At 42.2% G+C, this 26,907-nt stretch overlaps 1 protein-coding gene across 9 annotated transcripts in view; it reads left to right on the forward strand.

Moving 5' to 3' along the window:
- LOC144935553 (transcription factor 12-like) overlaps positions 1-26,907 on the forward strand; it is a 175,110-nt gene that overhangs the window by 116,828 nt on the left and 31,375 nt on the right. For 6 of the 9 annotated variants that reach the window (XM_078862318.1, XM_078862320.1, XM_078862315.1 and 3 more), the window contains 4 exons: positions 10,221-10,323; positions 11,867-12,012; positions 14,405-14,558; positions 16,784-16,848. In XM_078862318.1, coding sequence (XP_078718444.1) covers positions 10,221-10,323; positions 11,867-12,012; positions 14,405-14,558; positions 16,784-16,848 — 468 coding nt within the window. The remainder of the gene's footprint in view (positions 1-10,220; positions 10,324-11,866; positions 12,013-14,404; positions 14,559-16,783; positions 16,849-26,907) is intronic. The other 3 variants (XM_078862324.1, XM_078862316.1, XM_078862323.1) reach the window with 1 other exon arrangement.

Here is a 26,907-nt window from a genome sequence, read left to right on the forward strand (position 1 = left end):
ATGTGTTTTAAATCGATAGTACAGTATATTAGTACTGTTTGTACAGTATGGAATTTTAATATACGCCTGTATACAGAATGGAGATTGTTATTAATACACTATCCCAGCATGGCCATAATTTGTGAGGGGTGAGTATGGATGATGTTTGCGTTAAGTTGAAAATAATAATTTAGGGTCCCTTTTAAATGCATTGCTGAATGAATGCACCCACACACGGTGTCAGTCATGGGAGTTGGTTGACCTTACTTCACTATGCGGGTTGGTAAAGGGCCCCGTTCAGATATCACTCGTCACTGGTGTTAGCCGTGGCCGGGAATCAAATTGAGTTTGTGGGATGTATGTGTTTATGTTGAACGGCTTTCGCACCATGCACAGCCAACCTTGCCGAATCATAGCAGTGCGGATTCATAGAGTAGTGCGTTTAGCCACTGCACCACCGCTCAAACCATTACTTCTGCGATCATTTAATGTACAGTATTATGTTATTCTTGTGTCCGTTACAATTAATGTTTTCCAAGTACTTTATATTTTCGTGGTATTTTATGAAAATAACCATCATGTCGCTGTGCATTTCAGAATGCGCTGTTTCCTTTCGTTTCCAGGTCAAAGCACTGCTTGAATTGGATCTTTTTCAGAATTGTAGAGGTGGAGGGTGTATTTTAAGTAAAACAGTCCCACTGACAATCGCTTTTTTGTTTGCAGTACACAGTGAAATGAAATCAGTCTAGCACCTATAGACCTGCTGATAAACGTTTGGCCAACCTTAGTTTTTAGCAGAGGACTGTTTGCCCAGGTGTGCAGTTCATAAAGTTAATGCAGTAATACCCACTCATTAAAGTATTTTGTTAAGTCGCAGGTAAAATAAAATTAGCATTGACTTTAAGGTGATATTTTTACTGATGTTTAATGGTAAAAATAATTGTGTTCAATGCATTTTTCCACTGATTTTCAAGTGCATTATCTGGAAATCGTTGAATGTTGTAATCCAAATCTACTGTATACATCCCTGAAAATACCACCTCGGAGCTTTGTTAAACATTAATACTGTTTTGTATTTTATAGAATGAATAACTTATAAAGGTGCATAAATAACAGTGATACAAGATGTAATGTGGTGGAATTTTTATACAAAGGTACAGTTTATATCACTGGATGTCAGTTTTCTCTGACACTTTGTACATGGAGTATTTGCTGAAGAGGGCTCTCAAGGTGCCATAACTATCCTGATGCGTAATAAGGTTATTAAACTCAATGGACTGCGTGTTTGTCACGTCTGCAGTTCTTCAGGTTGATAACTACAATCCCCCCACCACATTTAGTGCCAATAAGAAATAATTAGAAATGAGGGAAATTGAGTGGTGCTGCAGCAAGCTGTTAACCTTGGTACACATGAAAGCATTATTGGCTACGTTGTACCACTTCAATCGTGGATCCCACGAATTAAAGTTTGTCGCAGAGCATGTGTTTTAGTTGCCGGCATTTGTTTTCGATCATTTGCAGCCTCGCCCTTTTGTCTTGCGGGAGTAACGGTGTGCACTGGTGAGTGTTTCTGGCTGTGCGAAAGAGGATTGTTTTACTCGTGGACTCGAGCACAGCAGTGCTGTTATGGAGCAAAAAAAAAATGCACCCTGTTCTGTTCCCTCTCTCAATGACATTTAAAATTCTATAGAATAGTGTACCTCCTTCATAAACCTGCAGTGGCCAGTGTGCTCAAGTATGGTTTCACAACCTCCACGCCCCCAAAGGCAGTCTTTGCTAAATTGATGTACTTAAAACAAATCATGGAGAGCATGTCACTAGAGTTATGCATAAGATGTACTGACTAGTCATAATTATATGCAACTAATGATTCTTGAAATATGTTGAGGATGTGGTGGTAAATAGTTTTAACAGCGTTTATTTTAATATATATACTTTTGTATTCATATACAGTTTCTCTAGTTACATTCTCAGGGTTTTAAAATGTAAAATAGACATTACAATGGTCTGCCTTTTATTATTTTGTTCTGAAAACCTGACCCCTCATGGTATTTGCATACAGCGGTGAGGGTCGGTATTGATTATACTGGGGTCAAATGGGATTTTTCACTTCCACTGAGAGGCCTGCCTTCGCCAGATTAATTAGCTTGCCTTTTTGTTTAAAAATTGTCACGGTGTCGCATCTTCTCCCCAACCCTCATTTATCAACAACGCTAGCTGGGCATGTTGGAGCCATGAACGGTGTTTGTGCTCTCCGCTGTTGTGTTGAGTGTTACCTGCTGACCTCACAGCTGGCTTGGGCAGTGTCATGCCAACAGACAGCGCAGGGGTCACAGGAGTTACAAAGAACCCTGGTTGGCTGGTCCCCGCCCCTGTGCGCTGGGCAACAAGGGAAGGTCCCTGCCAAGAGAGAGATGTTTGCCGATGGCGACACCTTCGGGCAATCGGGATGTGGCCATCTTTTAGTGTTTTCTGGCAGCCCAGTGGCAAGTTGAAGGCAGCGTGTGATGTATCTCGGCGCCTCTAAGGCTGTAGGATAAAGCCTTTGTTATGGAAACAGGTGTTTTAATTTGGAATTGGCGGATAAAATGCTGGTGCGTGTGGATTTGGAAAGGAAAGGGAATTCATATAAGTAATTGTGATTTAGTTATTTTTACAGCACCATATTACCATATACATTTTCCCAAAAAATAGAGTGAAAGAACTTCCGGTGTTGGCATCGCGGAAAGGCGGAAAAATGTATCATCATTATTGCGTTAAACATTTCGTACAAAGCGCCCTATCTTTGTCTAATGCAATTTATCGCGAATGCGTGCCAAGGGAAGCATGCCAGCAAAAACAAGATGGCAGCTTTGCCAAGATGGCAGGCCCTCAGGCTGTGTAAAAAAAAATATTAATAAAATGCGTGTGTTCCAGTGAACTCTGCGCTATTGAATGGGAGAGAATTTGGAACAAATGTTAAGTTTTGGGCCTTTTTCTTTCAAACTTTGCCAACTTTTTTTTATATAGCGTCAGGCCCACCTACACAGGGGTACAGGGATATCAGTACAGTATGCACTGTGTGGTACTTATGCATCGAGTTCCCTTTCTTCTCTCACATGAAAGCCGCTCCCATCACTTGCGATTATGGATGATGTGAGTCAGGCAAGGAAATAGATCCAAGCTGTTTGCCCAATAGTGCTTCAAGGGCATGCATATCTCTAGCTGGTTTCGGATCACAGCGCTCGTTTTAAAGCGACGGATTCGGTCTGCTACGAAGCAGTTTCAGTGCTGCGTTTCACATTGCTTCCTGTGTTTTATCCCTAGATTTCATTTCACTGCAAAATAAACAGTCCTTACAGGAGTAAAATCAGCAGGGCGAACTCACAAAGTAATGCATGTTTTGGGAGCATGTAGGTCAGTCTGCACTTGCTTTCGTCTTCTGCGGGCATCTGGGGCTCATTATAGTGGTTTCCTAAAGATCAGGTGCTTCTTATTTAAAATTAACTCGGGGATAAGTCTTTGCAGATTTCCATTGTCACGAAAAGTCCTTTGTTGCTATTACTGTAGTGGCTGGTTTCTGAATTTTTATGTTTTTATGGTCTCTTTTGATCTGCAGCGGGCCTCTTTTATGGTTTCATTTTAAAATTTTCTAAAGCACCCCTTACTTTATGATGCATATTTAAGTTATATTCTATTTCCACAGATCTTTTTCTTTCCGAATAATCGTGGATATAAAGCCCTATGTTGATTTTGAATGGGGAAGTAGCATTTGGATATTTTTGTAGGCTTTGGCAGTATCAACAATTCAGCTCGCGAAAATTAAAGTTTATTGTTAGGCCGGTTTTCGTCATTTGCAAAGTATAGTTTGTATAATTACTCGGCTAGCAAAGTTACCTAAAAACATGTGTTGCTCAAGTAATAATGTGCGCAATGTATAGTCTAGGCATCAGCTGAGCTGCCATGCCTTGCAAGGATTGCATTCAGCGCCATATGATTTTGGATTTGCACAGTTTTCGTCTTGTACAATTTGATTTTGCAACTCGGGGAGAAAAAAGCATTTGAAACGCTGCAAATTAATTCTGGGGTAAAATGGTCTCAATATGTGATGCAGCATGCAAGTACAGTAACATCCCACAAGACACCATGGACGGATGGTTCCATCCGGTTGGGTGTGCTTTCACCCAACGAGTACTTTCACGTGCCCCCAAGTATATTACAGGGCAGGAACATGATTTAAATGTTTTCACACTGATACCAAAATATAACCACCTATCACATTTACACAGATTGTTCGTTTAGTAAACGATTAAACATACGACATTTTGAAATGATTACTTTTCCCCATTACAAGACCTATTGTGAAATGATATTCAAAGTAAAGTAATATATTTTACAGGAAGTAAACTAAAGCAAAACAGATGTACTATTTTGATGTGTATATGCATGTGCACACACCTCATGTCAACCTCATTCCTTACACAATTACATGCTTTAACATGGTGTAACATGCACATAATATAATGTATATATACCACATAGGAAATGGCAAAAGGCAGATAAAAGTAAGACTTTATCAAATACCAAAACGCATGAATGAAATGGACAATTTTCCAAATTCATTTATTTTTAACCACAATAAATGCCCAGCTCTGTTGATTGAGGGTGGAGCAGTGGCGCAGTCGGGCAGGACTTGGCAGAGCTTTTGTTCTTGCCATCTGCTTTTAATAAACCTCTGACTGTGCGCAGGGTTGTGTTGAGGCAGAGGGGATTGTAGTGGTGGTGTGGTGGTGGTGGAGGGGGGGGAGACGTACAATGTGAAATGAACACACAGTACTGGCTGCCCAGCTCTCGTGTACTGCCCTAACCCCGTAATCATGGTCCACTGCTTTGACCCGAATGGTCCTGTGTTGCGCAATATCTCAAAACTATGACATACTGGCGGCTTCAATGAAAGTCTTATTGAACCAATTTGCCCAGCACTGGTCTTCGAGGCCATGACCAACTAAACAACAGCAGGTCTGCAATGTACTTCAGTGTTGCTAAATACAGGTGAGAACATCATGGGACCTCCTTTGCCAGTACCAAAATATGACAATAAGTTTTCCCCTTTTTTTTCTGGCAACAAACAGGTGTTAAGATTGTCTCAAAACGGTCTCACACCGTTTAGGCTCAAAAGAAAGCTGTCTCTGGTGTGGACCAATCCGTTTGAAAGACAATGCATATATTAGAGTGTTTTTTTGTGGTCAGATTGCAAACAAAGTATCGTGGTTAATGCAGACATGATTCCTTGTAAAAGGTTTCAATTTTGTGTTTTAACATCTTAACACCTGTTTTGTTGCGAGAGAAAAGGGGGAAACCGATTCTCACGGTTGAGAACATTCCTGAATTCTCTACCCCTCTGTCTTTTCGGCGGTATATATGGGTCCGCCACAGTTAGTCTATCAAGCAATTGCATGTGGTTGGATAAATTGTGACTAAGCCCACCTCTTCCAAGATGTTTGGCCAGCATGCCATAGTAAGCAAAACTAAACAAACTATGTTTTATTTTACCCGTTAAGGCCCGCTGAGCTTTATAGCTCTTTCACAGAAGCCACCCGGCCACAAATGATAGCTTAACGAAGTAGCTTATCACATGGAATTGTATAGCAGCCAAATACTGTAAAAACGCACGTAGATTCTAAATGTGGAGGGAAAAGCCAGAGGACCCAGAGTAAAATCCACGCGGCCACGGGGAGAGAGACATGCAAACTCCAAATATAAAGGCGTCAGGGTCGCGATCGAATCCACGACCTTCTGTCGACCGTCTTGACAACCACTCGAGCAGCTGCCTTGAGCTCCCTCTCATGGAAGCCCGTCTTTCTGCCAGAAGTTGCGTGAGCAACCTATCTGCAGGACTACCCTTTTGCTTTTTTTGTTGTTAGAGTCTACCATCAGCTGTGGAAATGTTTGCTTTTTGTCACTAATAGATATTCCCATTTTGTTTATAGTTAGTACCTCGCTACACTACATACGCACTCTGCTGGGCTCACAAGGTAATGCTTAGTTTTCTCGTCATGCCATGTGGCATACACATCCATCATCTGAGTTAGTGTTGACATTTATTTTGGCGATTCTTTAATTCTCATCTATACTAATTTCATCAAAAAAACTGTGCACTGTAGCACAGCTGTCAATAAACGTACTCAAACAGTTAATTGTTTACAGAAATACCCTAATAAGCACTTGCAGTCAATTGGCGTAAAAAAATGCGTATTTACTGTGTATGTTGTAATTTTAAATGTGAGCACATCAACATGTGAAGGAGTGTGGTGTAGTGGCTTTTCACTATGGAATTCAGCATGAAATGAGTCATTTTAGCAGGTTTGTTCGTCTCTTGAATTTTAACAGACTATTGCCTGGTGCTTATTTTGGACATCACTATGCCAGAGAATCAATACAATTATTATGTTATTGTATCGTTGGTGTATAGTGGGGGGAGCGATCATGGTACAGTAGTTAATGCACAGCTGTCTGGATCTATGTGGCCTGACTTTGGCTCCAGGCCACGTTTAATATCAATGGTAAGTGATATCTGAACCGGTTCCTGCCCCCCCCATCCTCACCAATCTGCACTGACCAGTGTGGTGAGGTATGGTGAAACAACCCCCATGAGCGATGATGCAGCATTGTGAGGCCTTCGTCTGGAAGTGGATTCTTCTTCTTTGGTATGGCCAGTGTAGATGCAGAGCAACAACTACAATGGCATAAGTGGGTTGATGAAGGGCTTTGCATTTTTATGTATTACAGCCAATATGTGTGTATGGGTGTTGTTGTTATCAAACTCCTAACTTTACACAACAGTAGAATACGATGCTTTGATGGTATTTGTATTATAAGTGCTTTTGACATCCAAACAACAAAGTTCATATGCTGGTAAATTGGTTTATCTGCTGTAAGTGGCACGTGGCCAACTTTACATTTGTAAAGTTTTCATTACAAAGTCATCTCAGAGCCTTTTCCCTGCAGGATTTGCAGATCCGAACGCTTGCAGTGTTAAAACAAAAAAGATGTCTATACGTGTGTTGGTGGAGTTTTGACGCATTGCTTAGTGCATTGATTAGAGCATTGCTTCGTGTATTGCTTAGTGCATTGGTGAGTGCATTGGTTGGAGCATTGCTTAGTGCAATGGTTCGTCCGTTGGTTAGTGCATTGGATAGTGCTCTGTGCTATGAACCTTTCCTGGACATGGCTCACATTGGTGCCAAGTGAATTATGAAGAGGCCATGGGCAGCACCCCTTTAGCACCTGGCAGAGGACCAGTGTGGTGAAGTATGATCAAGCAATCTCCCATGGCTGACACGGTCTGAGGAAGCCTTCATCCATCAATCGATTAACAGTCCTTTGTCATGTCATTGCTTCGTGCGTTAGTGCATTGTCAAAAGGGCTGTGAATTATTGTCATCAACTTTGTATATCTGACAAATTGTTCAATTATGATTGTACAACGCAAAGTTGGTTTATTATTAAGGATGTAAATTATGTTAATATCAGTTATATTATAATACTAACGTAACATTATTCTCGATCTCCTTCACATCAGCCCATTTTCAAGGTTGCTGAAACTTGTTTTTGGTTTTGCTATCAGGAGTGCGGTGTGAATCTGCATTCGTTGCAAAGAGACATTGCGCTGCCTAATGTGCACGGCAGTGCTGGGTGGGTTTTTTTCATGTTTGTTTTAACACAATGGCAGTTGAACCCCATATTCATGGTAGTAAACACTTGGAGACAGTTGCTATGGTTATATTTGCAATGAAACTGCTATAAAGAATACCATTTTCAAGTGCTTATTTTATATATACGTGTGCGCACACGTACACCCTCGATCGGTTGCTCTCTGTTCTCAAGCATGACAATCGTGGCTTACCAACCAAACCCGTTCGCTCCTTTCCTATTCGTATAACCTTGTTTGTGAATCGTGGGACTTAACAATTTTACCGACTGATTTTTTTTTATCTCATTCGAACTATTGTGTTTGTTTTGTACGATATCAACCACTTAGAATTTTCGAGCTTAGCAATTATGACATGTAAAACACCGAATTGGATTTGTCAAAACATTGCAAATTTGTGACAATTGGATTTAATATTGTTCTACAAAAATCGAACCCTGCTGTCGCTGCTAAATTATAAAAAGGCATGCTGATTAACCTGAATAACCAAAAGGTGTGTTACTTAATTGTCCTTAACAACTGAATAAGATGTATGGGTAACAGAAATATAGGGTGGCGGTCTTGGACAGCGTGCTCGGCCATTGGTCCCAACCGTTGTGGAAGTGAGGGGACCCCTCAGGCAACATCCCCCCCCCCCCACTTGCATGTACCCCGACCACTGCGCATGCCCCCTCTGCAATACCACGCGCCCTCTGCAATTACCACGCCCCCTCTGCAAACAGCCTCCTCATAACAGAGTGCAATTTGGCTTTGCCGTCAGTTGACATCAGTAGGTTGGTCAATTTATGGGTGCGGCCGGTGTGTGGATAATGCGAAGAAGACAACTCCATGTTCGCCTTTTGGCGTCCTCTGGTCGAACACTGTTTGAGACTAGGCTCTAAAGATAGCTGTCTCTGGTATGGACCAATCAGTTTCAAAGACTACCAGAGCATGTTTTTTATTTGCATGTTCACAAGTATGTGTGGGTAATGCAGACATGATTTCTTACAAAAGGTTTCATTTTGGTGTTTTCACATCTTCACACCTGTTTTATTGCCAGGAAGGGTAAAACCTATTCTTACAACTCCCATTTCCTTTGTGGATCACAGACCTCTTTGCACTTTTGCATATTCCCCATGGACCCCCTTTTACAACTTGGTGAACTCTCTAAATGATGTCTTGGGGGATCTGCGGCCCTCGGGTTGAGAACCCCCCCCCAGCCCTTTCTCCGGGCTGCCAGTGGGCCCTGCACTTGTGCATCTCTAAGGGTTAATGAGCTCGGGAGGACACACGCGGTGGACAAGCGCGCTCGGCGGTCGCCACGATTGGCGCGCTCATCCGCCGACGCTCACGCGGCTCTGGGATCGAGCGCCCGCCCGCCCGCTGACAGTGATGGATTACCGCTCGAGTACGACATATGTCGCCGAGCGTTTGTCCGAACGTAGGATTACGTTTATTACCGATGCCTCGTCAGCACCAGCCGCTGCCGGGGGAAGTGTAGCGTGGCGTGAGTGAGTGAGGCTCGCTCCGCGACTTCCCCGCGCCTCTCGCTAGCGCGTGTAAATCTGCACGCTCTGCACATTCGTGCGGGCGCTCGCTTTCTGCCGTGGGAGGCTGAAGTCTTATTGCATCCCCACTTATGCATCTTTTACAAAATGTTTATTTTGTCTGTCCTTGCATTGTAATGCCGTGTATGCCATGAATATGGTCTGTTTGCTTGTTTTCAAGTGATGTGTTTGTCTTGGAATGTTTCTGCTTGCTTGGTTCGTTGCTGGCATCGCTAATTTGCAGAGTTGATGGTATTATGCATGCACTGTGGTCGTTCAGCGTTTAATGTTACATTTGCTGGACCACGTAAATGTCATATTCAGGTAATATTGTTATGAGGTTTATATAGAAGTACTATAATGATAGTACACATTGAAAGGGGAAGTTGTCGCACAGCGAGTGAGATTTCAGTGGAAATGTATTTATTACCGATGTCGCCTTCCCGTCTCGCCTCACCAACCCGCCCAGTGTGGTGAAGTATTCTTTAACAGCCCTCGTGACTTACATGGCATCACGAGGCCTTCCTCCGGTGCTAAATTGACATAGGCCTAAAATGACTATCTTACACATAACAAACCAAGATTTGAGGAGGCGATACAGCAGCATTTGACAGTTTTTTTATTATTGGCAAATGTCCCTTACAAAATAAGCATAAATTCCATCCATCCTGGGTTTTCCCTCGACTAATTTTACTTGAATACCTTGTAGTTAATTGTGCTACATGTTTTTAACGGAAATCATAATAAAATCAACTTATATTCACCACAAATGTAACCTTTAGTACGCAGTATTGTCCTGTTGGAAAGTGTTTTAAAAACATGGCGTGGTTAAAACAAGCGCGTGTCACGTATACCTAAACCTGACAATATGACAACACCGTTGTTTGTTCACATTCCACCCGTCTCTCACTCTGGGATTTCTGTTATTCTTTGCTAAAAGTGTGCCGTCGCCCCGATCTGAGAGGTGGTTCTAACAGAGGCCGTCTCTCTCTCTCTGCTCGTCCCTCCCGCCTCTTCCCGCCGCAGGTGTACGCACCCTCGGTCGCAGTAGATGAGTTCAACCGCGAGTCGCCCAGCTACTCGGCCAAACCGCCTGGCAGTATGTTCTCCAGCCCCTACTTCATGCAAGGTGAGTGCATGGGACGCTGCTGTTGGGTCCGTTGACACCTGTCCCCTTCAAGCTGGCGCTTACATCGGCTAGCTCGGTTAGGTTTGAAGGGTCTCTGTGTATAAGACAAAGAACCCCTCCTATACAGCCTTAACGGAATGGTTGGAGCAAGTGCTTGCTCGCGAGCACCTTTGAAGGCCGGCATGATGCACGAGGGGGTGGGTGGGTGGCCAGCACCACGCCCCCCATCCACTTTTGTCTACCCAGTGGCGATGCTTACACACGGCACAAAGGTACTCATTTGAGGCTGAGCCGACGAGAATTTCGTCATGAGGACCATCACACTCACGAATTTGAGTTTACACAATCATTGTTCAGAAAACACATTTTTAATGGAAAAAGTTGTGTCACTGGAAGGAAGGCAGCATCAAATAAATTGACCAAACTGATGAGAAAATGGTTAGTTAGAAACCACAACTCATTGTCCTTGACACAGTTTGCTCTCTTCTTTTATCTTGCTTGATATACTTTGCACTATTTATATTATGTTTTGTGTATGGATGCGTGGAGTACATTTCTTTTTTTCTTTAATTTGTAATCTCACTTGGACTTGCATTAGGTTTTTGTTATTGCATTTCCTCTATGTTATTTAAAACTATTCAGGGAATCCATATTCTTTGGGTCTTTCGGTAAAGTCACGTAGATAGGTTAAAAGAAAATAACAAAAAACAAGTTATATTCGTAACTACATATACTACATAATGTATGTTCTTCGAAGTGGAGGAAAGAACATGTTTAATTGCTGGCCATACACACAAGTAGCATTTGATATCAGAAACTTGGCACTTGCCTCTTGGTTGACTTGGCCTTAGATGAGCACTTGCTGTGGTGCGTCAGGCAAAAAACACTCGGGAGACAGCGTTGACTGCTCAGATATACTGGCCTCCCCCTTCCCCATCCCCACTCGTGTGCCAGGCCACACTTTAATAGAGGCTCGCTAACAAAACTTGCAGTTTTTTTCTCTCCAAAATAACAACCACGCCTCGTTTTCTCCGTTATGCCACACTTGCATGCTGTTTATGAATGCGGTGTGCATGCGTGTGTTTATACAACGTACACTGTAGGTGGGGAGCCGGTAGTGCAGCGGTTACCGCACTACGAACCCGGCGACCCGAGTTAAATTCCCACTCACGGCCACAAACACCAGTGACGATTATTTGAATTGGTCCTGGGCCCCCTATAGGTCGACTCAGCCTCAAATGAGTACCTGGTGCGATGTGTAAACATCGCCACTAGGGCGACGAAGGCAGCCAGGCGTTGTTGCTGGCCACCCACTGGTGAGCTGTGCCGGCCTTCGTAGGTGCTTGCTCACAGCACTTCCCCCAACAGTCTGTGAACGCTATACGGGGGGGGGATCTTTTTCTCCGTGTTTGACTGTACCGCAAGCTGCTGCCGTGCGTATTGTCGGGGTGCCAGCGTGCGGATCGCGTACGCGATGAGTGGTGCATCCTTCCTTACCCCGCCTGCCCACCACCGTTTTTTTTTTCTCTCTTTTTTGGGGCAGATGCTGCGCACGGCTCTTCGGACCTCTGGAGTTCATCCAATGGCATGAGTCAGCAGGGTTACAGCAGCATGCTGGGAGCATCGGCTGGTCACATGACGCAGCCGGGAGGCTACAGCAGCCTGCATCCGCATCCACATGAGCGCTTGGTACAGTTGTGCACCACCCATGTCCATTGTGTTTTCCTCGTCCTTGCTTTGTCTGCACATGTCGCCCTATGAATTGGACGCTTTATTTATTTATTCGGTTGGTTGTCTTCCCAATGCCCATAACCAACTACGCTAAACATAGAGCACACACAGTCAGCCAGTTTTACTGTCTCCGTGGTGGTAGACGTGGATTAACAATGCAGGGTCTTGAAATATTAAACATGGGCATACAATGCTGCCTTGTGCACTCGGTATATTTATAAATAGTTTTGTTAGAATGTGAGGTGCATTTTATGCTTTGTTCCTGCCATCGCCATAGTTACCACAAACACACATCTGGTTGCTATTGCTTTTGACAATGTTATCCACGATGATCTTGGTACATTTGCTTGAAATGCCACAGTATTAGCTTTCAATAAAACCTTTGCAGATGCTTTGGTGCACCTGTAAATACATAATATTTGTGTCACTTGATCTTGCTGCATTGTCCAAAATGTAATTATAGCGTACCACTCGCATACCTCTGAGTGCATTGCTTCTGATTCTAATGCTATTTTTCATCATGTCTTGAACATTCAATTTAGGGGGGGGGGTGAGGAACATCATGTAACTATTTAAAAATGCTCAACATTTTTTGTATATTACATTTTTTATTGTTTAGTAGTGGAAAGTGTTACTTCAATAAGTTCATTTACAGATAAGAGTTATGAGGTTGTGTGACTCATGCTCACTCCCAGCATAAACACGGTGATTAGCATCTTGGCAAAATATATCGGCAACGTCTATAAATGCCAGTAAAGCAGAATTTAGACCCCGACTTAACCTAATGAAGCATCGGTGACATTTTTATACCCACTAGATTTGACTTTAAATAACAGCGTTTGATATGTCATTGCTCTTGTGACTAACTTTTTAAATACCAGAATATAGGTTTTCAACTGTTACTGCTCTTAGACGTATAACAATACCAGGATGTTGTTATCTTACTTTGAGTTTTGAATAGCATGTGATTAAAAGCACTGTAGGTGTAGATCTAATCGGTGGAGGAAGTCGAGATTGGTCTGGCGCATGTCTGGGATCTAAGAGTGTATAGGGTTACACTGACAGGCAGCATCAGAGTGGGCACCCAGATGGTGGGAAAGGAAGGGTTGACCGCGGAGGTTGTACGTTGATTAGCACGGTTGGCTACGTATGGCGCAAAAGAAGTTCAGCATACATACAAAAATAGATAAAAAAAACAAGTCATTTGTACATGAGTTACCTGATTAGCGCACGTACGGGGGACTGCTTTTATACTTGACGGTTGACCAACACGTTCCGTTACAGTACAGAATTGCTAGGACATTGACTGAGCTCATACACATTTGTAGCCCGTGCTATAGAATATATTTGAAAATTATTATGAAAGCATTGAATAGCATGTACACAATTTGCGTGCACATTCTTCTGAATAGTATTTGCAGCTTTTATAATAGATGTTTTATTAGAATCATACGAACTTTTAATATATTGAAAGGTAAATTTACATAGAGATGTGCTTCATGTATATCATGCGCACTTAATGTTTTCTTCAAGCTGCAAATTCGTTTGTTACGTGTTAATTTTTACTTCTTAAAGCTTCCACTGTTTTAACACTAATGATTTTACCTATTAACTTTGTGACACTTGAATTTAATAGTTTGATGCAGTCTGCGTCTCTCAAACCAATCCATTAAAAAAACATCCATTAGCTGAACGTTTTGCGGACATATAAATAATGAATGGAAGAATAACTGTTAATTTTGCTCACTCTACCCTTAATGAGGGTTGTGCCTTTGGTTTAACTAAAATTTGCATTCGTGGGTCACTAGAGGCTAGAAGTGAATGTGTTGCTTCATATCTGCATATTGTTATACATCACATGAGAGTGCTTGTGATACAACCTCGTGAAAACTATCGCCATGATTCATTAACTTGCATAAGTATACAACTCCCATTGCATCCTCTCGAATCGGGAAGTCTGCATTCTGCATCTGAAAAATAGCAATATGGGGCAAATCCTATTTCAGTTTTGCACTACCACTGCCTGTTGTTAAAAAAAGTCAAACCTTAATGGCTTGAAGGTGGTTTAATTAAACACAATGGATCTCAGTGGACTGCTATCTTGAAAGTGCTTTTTACGATACTCAACTTTCGCCACCGATCATGCATCTAGTGCTGCCACATCAACAGCGTGTACTCTAGGTGTCACGTGGTGTCCACTTGGTGGATTTTCATGGCTCGGCATCGTCCGTTGTTGCCCCCCCTCCCCCTTAAGAACGAACCCATTGCCTGCGATGTCGTCGCTGCGTCCGACTTTGTCACGCTTTAGCGTACGTGAATTTTCCCTCTCGGCTTGTGTGTCTGCCAACAGAGCTACCCGTCGCACTCCCCCGCGGACCCCAACCTCAGCCTCCCGCCGATGGCCAGCTTCCCGCGCACAACCGGCAGCTCCACCGCATACGTGTCCAACTCCCGCACGCCGCCCGTTAACGGATCCGATTCCATGATGGGTACGCACCACTCTTGTGAGTCAAATCCACCACGACGTGCACACGCGCACCATTTGCCTCCCTTTATTTCTACGGTCGCTGTCGTGTGTTGTGTATCTTTTTTACTTGCGTGCACGCCATTTTTTGCAGCCCTCGTGTCAGTCCTGCAAGTGCCTGGCAACATCGTACGATGTAACTTCACTGGTTATTGGCCAAACGTCCCAGTGCGCGTAGACTTACTCGCAAATTACTCGATTAAGATTGCATTGGAACTTTGCACCCGACTGAAAACTCATCCAAGACCCTCCCGAAAATGAGTCTTGGAACTCGGTGAGGCTTTCCTGGATAAACAGTCAAAAACAAAACCGAGCTCTAAGCTGATACCTAATACAAGCTAATGCCCAACATTGGCAATATGTGGTATAACTAGGCAATGATAATTATTAATTCTACTGCTAAAAGCACTATGATAACAGCATGGCTGATACCAGCATTGCTGATATTAGAAATCCTATTGATATGGGTAATAGTGAATCCGGAGCTTTTTCCAAGCACTGTATTGTGCACACTATTGAGAATAACGTGCATGCTTGCACATTGTGTGTTACGCTTACTACTTTCTGTTTACATACTCTCCAGTATGAATTATAATCGCCATTTAGAGCATACACTTTAACGTGTACAAAATTGAATGGCCAGATTCAGCACTGCTTAATGTTGAAAAGTACACTCAATTTATGCAGCACTATTCGGTGTGATCATAAATGTACCGCCATGTGCTCGTCGTATACCACATACAGCACTACAGTGAGAGCCTGACATAGATTCCCAGTGTGCAGTATCATGCAGACTATTTAGTGTCATCCTTGGCTTACTCACTACATCTCGGCAATGTTCCCCCTATAAACATAGCACTCGTACTCGGCGGATATTCTCATAGGAATACGAACATATGTCCAAGGGCAAGTACACAAATGCTACAAAGAATAGGGCACAGAGAGCGGCTGGGTAGCTGCAGGCAACTGTGATGGCTGTGTCAGGGTACTGAGCCAGAATGTGATCTGTGATCCCGGGTTCGTGCCTCGGTGGACTTATGAAAAAAAGAGGATAATTTTCCCCATGGATACGTGATTGTGTATGGCATATTTATCACACTCGGCCAAGTCAACCCATCGTTTATTCCGGAAAAAAAAGTAGTCGTCGACATCGGCAACTCAAAAAGAAAATTAGTGCTCGCGCTTAATTCGTATACATGCTCTTGTTACGTAACAACAGGAGATAAAAAGGCAGCAAATGCGTCCTATCGTCGTGAGGTGATGTGGAGATTTTCTGCTGAACAAGTCGAGATAAAAGAGTGCATTGATCTGCCACTGGTGGGGTTGGGGAGGAGACGCTTGTGCTGATCTTTTTGTATAGCTTCTACTTGGCCGCAAGCTGCCCGCAGAATTCTTGAGCCGCAAAACATTGGCACCAAGGCGCTTTCGTCATCATTGCGAAAGGAGAGCAAACAACAAATTGAGGCGTGAAATTTGCTACGTTTCCCCTCCAACGTAAACCCACGCATCGCTCGCCCAGAAGCTTTTTATTTTTTTAAACGGTTCAAGACCAGTTCGTAGGCACGCGAACGTACACATGCGCGCACACACGCAGAGGCCCAACGTAGTAAACGCATGTCCTCGCTGGCATGATTGCCATCGTTCTTGAATTCATTATTCAAACGCGTATGATGGTTCACGCGAGCGGTTTGGTTGCGTATGCGGTCGTTTAATTGCTATTGCAAAAGTAATTGCTATATTTCGAGAAGAAAACGCTCATTTTATCTATATTGATTGATTATGTAATCATTAACTTTTTTGAAATTGTCCTAGCTGTCTACATTTTCTAGATTTAGCAGTTGAAGCTCTCTGACCTTTGTTTTCATAATAATTATTCAATCATGTTCAGTTAATATATTAAACTTTTTAGGCGCATGTAATTACGTGTAAATAAAGAAGTCACATTGCATTAATTTCCTTGAGCGAGAAGAACGCGTGTGCAATCGGATTTAATTTTTTTTCCCGCTCCCTTCTACATTGGCACAAGGGCGCTTTCGTCATCGTGCGCCGTGCTCGCGTTTTATTAATTTTTCTTGCCTACCTGGTGCTCTAACTGTGTACGACGGTCACGTGCGTGAAGGCATTCACTCGTAAACAAGACCATGTTAATGGTGTGAGACTGAAGTTGCTAACAGCCGCTCGCTTTGTTTCTTTGTTGTCTAACAGCGAGTAGAGGGAACGCGGCAGGTGGATCTCAAACGGGTGACGCCCTCGGGAAGGCCTTGGCATCTGTAAGTAATCTGTCTCATTTCCTCTTTCCTCCTCCCCCACCTGAAAGTACACGGGGGGTGGGGGGAGGCAGGGGGGGAATCTTGTGAACTGAGCTGATCACCATTTAGCCAGACTCTCCGCCACCTCTTTTTCACCCTTGCCCCAGCCTTTCCGTCCCCATTCCCATAAGTTCCCTAAACACGCGCGAACTCGTGCGCCAGCTTGCTGTGCACGTCCGTGAAAGCAGGGCGCACACGTATCACTCGATTTACGTATGTGTATGTATTTATGTTGAACTTCTTTTGCACCGTACGTAGCCAACTGTAGGGTGCAAAGGGAGGTGTGGGGGAAAGATAAATGAAATCTTTTCAAACCTTTTAATACAGTCTGCCTCAGCAGCAGACCATGCTTTCCCACCTGATGATGGACGCTTGTGTTGCGCCCGAAACGTCGTAATTTATTTGATTTTATACCTACGTGACTTTACCGAAAGAACCAAAGAGTATGGATTCCTGCAGTCACGAATGCTTCAAATCAAGATTAAATTAAACAAAAAGCAGTTTATGCGGTAGATGCGTTCACAAAAAAGAAAAGGGGCGCACAAAGCGAAATCACATGGCATGGGCAGTGCAGGCACACCCAACCCACAATGCACCACACGATAGACCGCTGCCTGCCTCGTAGTGCATGCAGTGCACAGACAAATAATAATGTCCCACGCCTGGCCGCATATGAGCGAATTCAAAGTGCATCCAGCCAAAATTGCATAAACCGCAAACGCCCATAAAGTGAGGGAAACGTGTCCCTCATTAATAAAAAAAATTCGCGTGGTTTCTGTAACGTTTACGAAACTCTTTGTTGCCATGATAATGTGACCTTCCCAGCTGCACGAAGAGTTGACGTCACGCTTAATGACCACCATCTTGAGATGTCACCCCGAATGGTGGCATTGCCTTGGCCACCAAGATGAATCCTGTTCGCGCTAGTTTTTATCGCCAAGTTTTTATCGCCAAGTTTTGGACAACCCTTTGATCAATTCAGTTTTCTGTAGGTCCCTGAGATCAATTTTTGTGTCATTTGGATCATCTGCACGAGCGTTATTGTAACCCCGCGTTACAGGCGGGCAGATGGACCGAGTTAATGCATTCAAACGTTCAACCGTAATTGTAAAAGCGTTAAAAAGACACGCGTTCACGCATGCACTTACAACTTCGAGAAAACACATGCACAAGCGTACACAAATATCCTCGCACACGAATTCACAGTCGGCGAATGTGTGCCCACCACACACTCGCAAGCACAGAAACATAGCTTGAGGAAAAAAACAACATGCGCACACACTGAGCTTTGGTTGCTGCTAATCCTGTGGTAGCTGAATTGTTTCGTTAGCCATGATGGAAGCTTGCAGGCATTTCCTTTGCATTACGGGGCTTGTGGTTGCACGAGTTTAGTTACAGTGGGGGGTGAGTGTGTGGTCTACATTCTCTGCAACAGGTGTGCATTCCTGGGCTCGTGGGAAGGCTGTTAATTTCATTAAACATTTCAAGTAATTTACACTGTATAGATAAATTACTACAAATGCAAAGCTCTAATTTTCACTTTGAAATGTAAACAAGTGGTTGCTTTACTGTGTGCATATTTAAATTTTGTGTTTGTTTTATATCTGTAAGGAATTTTTTTATGGTACTCTTCTACATTGGCCAGATGCTAGCCCAGCAACAACATTGGGGGATATATATTTGGGCACCGCAAAATCAGGCCTCGAACAAGAATCAAAATCATTCTCTCTAAAATTCACAGTCTCTATGTTAGCCTCTAAACCATTGCATCAACGTGCACATGTTGATTCACAGTGCTGTAGTGGTGTTGGTGTAAGAAGTCTGTACTTCGATTGCTGACCTGGGGAATTTCGGTAATTCGATTGATGACCTGGGCAATCTCGGCATTCGTAGCTATTGGTATACAACTTGCCTGGGCCTAACATTAGTAACAGATATAGTACAGTAGGAAGAGCTGAGTAGACACGTTTGTTAGATATATGACTCACTTATTTTCCTTAAATGCTTGCTTTTGACTTTTCCGTCAGCACTCCAAAGACTAATCTGTGGTGTTGGTCAATATATATATAGAGGTGTGTACACCTTTTTACGGTAAAATTCCAATTTGCCATTCATCGATTAGCCATGAATTTAACGCTTAATTGCAGAAGAGACTCTCGAATTTGTACGAGTGGTCGACAATGGTATGATACATTTCTGCGTTCAAAAATACATGGCATCAGAATGCCTGGAAATGTGTTTTTTTCTGCAACAAAAAAAAATATTAAATTGTGTCACCTGTCACAAAAACATAGACGTGTCTTTCTGCCCTTTCACCAGTTATTTGCACGATCGCAAGCCACCCAATGCCGTGTTATCCTGCTGACATAATTTAGTTTAGAATTGTTTTTGAAAAGGCACTGGTGTTTCTTGACCAACCAAATCAACATCAAATAGGAATTTGCTCACTGAGGTATTGAATTCACCAGTTTCTCGCGCTGTCTGCAACAACTGCTGTAAGCTGTAAACATTGTGAAAGGAATGTTATTAATTTGTTTCTAGTAAGTAGCCTGATGCAAGGTTCCACTAAATATACTGAGGATCCATATCTTAGCAGCCCATGGCATGGCTTAACAGCGTGGTTTTAAACCAGATGCACAATTCGCCATCATACTCCTTTGCCATCCTTCCAAGTACATTTTTGTCATATGATGTGATTTTTTGAAAGTGATTTAAAGCAGATTTGTTTTGGGGCATTAAATGTGAATAGAATGTGGCATTTGCTATAGATTAAAATGGTTTATTGTTGGAAGACCGTGAGCTCTGGCACATGCAGGCATATGCTCGCAAGTGTATGCATGTGTATGCGTGTATGTTGAACTTCTTTTGCACCATACCTAGCTAACCGTGCTAATCGGAGGTGCGCACTGGTGCCCATGTGGGATTGACAATGAACTGCTTATTTGGCCTACGATTGTGGCTGTGATGGCTAGCAATGTGCCTGTACCAATGCTATTAACTTGGATAACTGATGTTGTCATATACACTTGTTGATGTCACCTAATTGTGATCAACATCCCATAGTGTGTAATGCTTTTTGCCCAGTTGAGTTGTGTTCTCTAAAAGAATAAAGGAATGTTTTAGTAATTATTTTACCTTGATTTGATATTGCATGCAATCTCTGAATAAGCTCATGACGAATGTACATCTGTATGCATGCTTACACAGAATGTAGAGGACATAAACATATTGCTATACTGGACAAATTCTTAAATTGCCATTTATCTCAACAGCCTAAACGGCTAAACATGTGATCTTTTGTACAATTTGGTAGAACACTTTTTTCCATTGAATTTTGTTTCACACTTATTCTTGTATTATGCTCACCTTTGGCACAAAAATTTGCACGAATCAATGTGGTGATTGATAAATTTGCTACCATTTCTGGATTATTCCCGTTATCTGCGCCTTTGTTTGACTATAGCTAAAATGAGAGATTAGCATTGATATTAGGAGGATGCAGTTACAGCTAAACTTTGGGGATACTCCCGATCATTTGTTCTCCCAACTGTGCGAGCCGCGACCGCGTGCACATTTTACAGCGAATCGTAGTAAGCGGGTACCGCAGGCACGACCAGCGGCAACGTCTCCTCTGACACGGAGAGATGTGCTCAGAAACACGACGACGCGTGGGCATGATGATGATGAACTTGTCCACTCTTCTCATCTTCGATAATATAATTGGATAAACTTGTCCCGACTTTCAGGATACTACCCTTATCCATGTGGGTAAAGCAACGACAGAAAAAGTGTGTGGAAAGGGAAGATCTGTGAATGGAATTGGTGCTGTTGGATAATAAGAAGAGCAGGTCGGAGTTTGGCCGTATTTAATAATAGTGCGCGTGTATCTTCAGCATGGCTGGATAAAAGATCCTACACCAGACGTGCACTTGTACATTTAAACTGTACTCTGACCGTACGCATTATCCAATAAGAGTATACATAATGTTAGCTTTCCCTTTACTGATGCAGAATTATATCTAAGTCAAAAAGGTTCTTTGTCAATACATCGCTTTTGGTGCACTGTCATTGTTCTGCCCAAACATACCATGACAATTAAGAGTTCCACTCGTGTTACACTATTCCATAGCAATGTGTAGAAATGCCGTAATAAAACAAATGTGCGTATGGTGCACGACAAGTGCTTGTGTACAAGAGAAGACTGGGTATTTGTTAAAGGAAAGCGGTTTTTATGGGAATTTTCGCATGGAAACAGGATGAGGCTGAATTCATTTCCTGCCCTTTTGCTGATGCATACTCTGGATATTAGTGCCAGTTGGCCTGGAAGTTGCCCGAATAACCTGCATAATTGTCATGGAATAATGTTTCAGCACAGCCGTTGGGGGAGGGGGGGGGCGCTTTGGGGGGGGGGGGGGTTAGAGGAGAGTTTGTGGTGTTTGTGGACCGAGGAATGTGCAGAGCTGAGAGTTTGAAGAAAAGCAAGCGAACACTTTTAAAATGTGAGCTTCCTGTGACCCATTAGCAGTGAGTTCTGCGTGTTGAGTTAGTTTTTTTGGTGAAGTGTTCACTACAATTAGCGTATTTTGCTGTGAATTTTTTTTGTTTTAAAATCTTTTTAAATTCATAAATGTTGCCAGAAATGTAATTGTATTGATTTAAGTTACTCCTGGTATATTTTTAAATACGAATATATTTCTGTTGACTAATTATTTTGAGAAGTCCACAATAACAAGATTTTTAGACCACTGTTTAATTATTTTGACATTTGTATCGTATGTATTTCTAATTCTCATTTTGGATGATTACAGACCGATCATTTTGGAAACCATTACAAACGTGTACTTTATGTTGTAATTTGCCAAGGCAATTCCTCAATTGCATACGCCCTACGTCATATCTAAGCTCGTGACAGTTTTTGTTCATAGTTTAACTTAACACAGAACTTATTCATGTAAAAGGCTAGTTCTTAAGTCAAAAACTAGAAATAATGTTTCGCTTTGCTTTTCCGCCTAGGAATGCAATGGATGCTCCACAGCTTTGATCTTTGTAAGCCTTGGTCAAAAAATGAATACAGAGGTCAGGGGTTTTCCGCACAACTGAGTCTCAGAGATTTGCCTATGAAGCCAAAGTGCCTCTGAGGATTTTAAGGTTCCAGGCAACCGCACTCTTGTCACCTAGCATACATTTCCCACATCACATGAAAGTCTTTGCTTTTCCCTGCCTTACATTGTTTGCTTTTATCTTCTGGTTTCTCCCCCCCACTGCTGGAAGGGCCAATTTGGTTCTCGAAACAATCCGAAGTTGTGTTGCTGTTTCATTGGCATTGCAATATGTTAATGGATTTCAACGGGAATGGCTTGTGCTCAAGTCAGACTGGAGATCTTCATCAAAGTTTGGATCAGTGAAACACAACCAATAATTTAACAGGTCAAAAAACGTAATTATTGGAGGGATACAACTGGAAAACACTGAGTGCATATCTGGTGTAATTTTTTTAGATCATAATGAAATAGAGGTGATTGAGAGAAAGTTGGAGTGTTTTTGAGCTATTAAATTGAATAATTAAAAGCATAAAATATGCATCAAAAAACAAAGTTTTAAATCGTTGCTAATTACCTCTTAATGTTCTTTGGGTCTTTCGATAAAGCCACGTAGATAGAAAAATAATAATATCACGACGGTTTTTTTTACACCTGATGACGATTGCTTGTGTTGCTATCGAAACGTCGTGATATTGTTATGATTTTTATTCTTTTTTCTATCTACATGGCTTTACCGAAAGGCCCAAAGAATATGAATTCCTGCAGTCACGAAAGCTTTAAGTCAAGATTTACCTCTTCATGGTTCAAAAACTTGAACACTGACAAAGAAAATGGAATAAACCGAAACATTACGCAATGACGTGTAGAAAAGTGCTTGCTTGGGTTTAAACTGAGTGAGTAAAAGGAACATGGATCAGACAGCTTCATCCAGCCCCAGGTAGAGCATGACAGATGATTACAATTGAAAACGAAGCAGGTCTACTGTGCATTAATTAAGACTAAACGACTATTCTTTATATACACATATTTGGCAGAGTAAACGGGTTGTTTTTTTTGTATGTCATTGACGTGGCAGAGCTTATCAGTCAGTGGGTGATAATGGTATTAACCCATTTATTGCTTCAGCTTTGATATGATTAAAAAGTACGGAATTAAATGTATTGTTTCCAAGTTAGATGATTGCTTGCACTTTGTATACATATGTTCATTTTATAATGATTTTAGAATAATATTCCTTGGTTATACTATTTTAGAATGTTGTCTTTGTAGCCATCGGGACATACTATTGAAGACAGAATGGAAAGGTTGCTAATGACCACATGCTGAGAGCCTTCCCAGATTATTCAAATGAAATCTTCAAATGAAAAGTAGCCTATTGGTAGAGAGACGAGGCTGCATTTAGATCACACGTTGCAATTGCACATGAAGAGGTAGCGCTCTGACCTCAAGGGTGCTTTAATTGGTGCTTTTATTTTTGTCTGAAGCTCCGGGAACAGAGAGCTCATTTTAAGAGACAGGACTTGCAGTATGGGGGATGCTCTGACTGCATCCAGAATTTTACATCCAATAAATCGTCTATTTTAAAACATTGCGTGCCTCTGCCATGGCCAAAAATCTGGAATATCATCTGCTATCATTAAGTTGGTCCAATTAGGGCAAGGACAGATCTTTCTTGCAAATGAGTTCTTTGCGTGTATTATGATTTACCATTTGTAGCGATAGAAGTTATAGTATTAAAACTGCATTAGGCCGTTGATATTCAATACCAGGTGACAAATAGTGCAGAAGAGCTATTCGTTTGGATGGTTCCATACATTGAAATGCTTTTTCATATATATATCGCAAGAAGGCAAAATGTGCCTTGCTAATGCATTCAATGTTTTGTTTAAAGGTAGGACATTAACCAGCTCACTCATGAAAATGTGATTGACATGCCGTCAATGAATGGAAACCAACAATGGCCGATTGGTCTCAAATAACTCGTGTAATGTGTTGGTCAATTGTCAAAGAACCACCACGCCCAAGAGAGCACAGTGCACAGAATGACCCGCAGACCCAGGTGTCCAGTGGCCTTGTAATGCACACAATTCACCAGTCTCTGGAGCATTGTCACCTTAGAGCTTCATATGCCGAGCAGGAGAGGTGTGTACTCACAGTTCATTATGGGCCAGGTTAAACAGCAAGTCTCCTGGAGCAGTCCGCCCAATAGGATCATCCTCCTGTGCTTTTGTAACACTTCAGTTATCCTCTTCGATTGCAGTTTGCGAATCAATGGCTGCAGCACTTCGTTGCCTTCCTGTCTATGTATGTGGGTAATTTTGGCACGGATTGTTTGAGGAAGGTAATTGATCAGATTGGCCATTTGAAAATACTAACTTGACTAAAATATAACATAAAATAATGGTTGCTTAAAATGGCTTTTTGGCAGCTTTTTTTCACGCAGTTTGTTTTGTTTCCATCTCTTCGTTTTGGGGCAGGGGGTTCGCATAGCCTCAGAAATGCCGCATGGCGTTTGAAAAATGTAAAAAAAAGACCAGTTAAATTCAACCTAATGAGGATTTTGTTTACGCTACGAATGGGACTTTCTCAATGGAAATGGCATTGCGCAGTTCTGCGTCTGAATTGTTGGACAGTTTTAAGCGGTGGGAGATGTTCTGCAACCTGAAACCCAATGCTGTCAACACACACACATGATCTCATGGCCCTCTGCTCTGCTATTAAAAATGATTGCGTCTGTGGCTGTTTCAAAAGCTGGGAGAGGAGGGAAGTAGAGACATTTACACAATTAATGGTATTAAATCATTTAAACAGGCCAATTAAAATTTAAATGAATAAATCTGTTTTGTTCCGTAGATATAAAGCACAATGACACATCGCTGTTCATTCATCATAATGTGAGATTTACCATTACGGCTCATAGTGCCAAGAACTTTGTGCGAATCCAGCTGCAGTTGATTGAAGGCATCAACCAGTTCAAATTTAAGTTAATATGTCCCAGCGCTTTTTGAGTTCAGATAAAACAGCTTCATAATGTAAAGCAGCCTACCCTATCATATTGTTTTGATTATTTGAACATTAGACAAACCTGAAAAGATGTGTGCTGTTGATGTTGAATGCTTGAAGTCTGCCCTTAGAAGTTGTATTTGTGTGAATTACTCTTTCTCTTTAATAAAATAAATGCTCACATTGCACATTGTTATAATATGATACTGTATTTTTTTTACTTAGTATTACGATTACTGGAAAACATTTTCAAGTTTAGTTTAATGAGATTCCTGTCTGGCGCACATGACGAATTTCCTTCAAAGGACACACAGCAGTACGTTTGATGTTCATCTTAAACATTTTATTCGTGTGTGTTTTAGTGTCGTAAAATATTTTCTGACTAGGATTTCCACAGCGATGGCATTTTCTTTAATTTTAGGATCCATAAATGTTTTCCCACATTGGCTGCACATGACGATTGGGGTGTGCCTGAAAGGATCTAAAAAGGAAGGGGTGGGGGCAGTCTGGAGAGGGCGGGGGTGGGGGTTAGTCAGGGGGTGGTGTGGCGGAATATTTACTCAAATGCCTAAATTAAATGTGTTTTGTTGGTTGGCACTAACAAATTTGTTGGATGCACGTTTCCATGGAGGCGCACAGTGGAAGGACTGCAGCGACGTGGCAGGCAGGCTTGTGTGACTGTCGCCAGGTCTGGCGGCGCTTTTTTTTTAAGGTAGCCTCATTAATCATCTGTGACGGGGCCTGCAGTGAAGCTCCCCATCTGCTCCCGCAAAAATGTGGGGCGGTGAGTTTTGGGGGGGGGGGCGGCGGGGAGGGGTGATGCGCATTATATTGCCCCACCTCCTGCCTCGGCTTGGCGTCTCTTCCCCCCCCCACTTCCTCTTGTCGGAGCCCTTTTGCTCACAACTCCCCTGCTCCTTACACTCCCTTTCCCTTCACCCGTGTCCTTTATATCCTCCCCCACCTCTTCCACCCTTCCGACTGACCCCCCCCCCCCACACAAAATTGTCATCGCGTTTCTCCAGCACCGCCGCCCCCCCCCAACTTACAGGCCCCTTGAATTACCGCAGTTAGTGGCTTCCATGCATTTATTTGAAGAAGTACGGGAATTTGAAGGCCCTTTGTTTCTCAACTGAGCATTTCAGTTTGCCGATTATTATTTCAGAGCCCAATGAAAATTATCTGAAGGTTTGTTTTTTATATTTAAAAAAGAAGCGTATGGCACATGCCTACGCGCTTTGCAGTCAAATTCGCTCGTCTCGACACGTTTATCAACGATTTGAATGTGTATTTTCATTTGTTTTTCTTATTAAACAACTTTCTGTAAACTTTTAGTTTTTACAAAATGGAGATATTTGTTTACGATATGTACTGTACATTGCTTTTACCTGTTTATTAACCGGGGAGGGGGAACAAGATGAGCGTACTTTTATTTTAAGTTACTGCAGCTCCATTCTTATTGATGTTGAGCCAGATCATGTCACATACGTATCACGTACATTTTGAAATCAAGTTAAAATAAGGTAATGATAGGTTTGTGCTGAACATCAATGAGCAACCCAGGAAAAGGACTGTAATGGTTGTTTTTTAATAACCACAGGTCTGTTAGCTTCATGAATCTGTCCACACCATTACAGATGTTAAATGTCAAGACCTGCATCCAAATTGGGTAAACAGCAGGCCAGTGGAAGTCAACAGGATGACGATTTTTTGTTTATAATTTTTTTAATTCTTTCTTTGTTTTGTCATTGCAAAAGTTCACGATTGCACCAACCATTATAAACGTTGGTGTGCTTTAAAGTTATCGCGTGATTATTTATTTTTTGCCATAAAGTAGTTGACAGCTTTTTTGTGTGAAAAAGCTGTGAATAATGGCCTCTGAAAAAAGTATAACTTGTCTACAACTTTTAAGACCTGTCATCTGAGTTGTTTTAACGTCCAGGTCTCAATTTACATAGCAGGCAGATATCACAGT

This window comes from Lampetra fluviatilis, chromosome 13 (genome assembly GCF_964198595.1).
Source record: "Lampetra fluviatilis chromosome 13, kcLamFluv1.1, whole genome shotgun sequence".
Lineage (NCBI taxonomy): Eukaryota > Metazoa > Chordata > Hyperoartia > Petromyzontiformes > Petromyzontidae > Lampetra > Lampetra fluviatilis.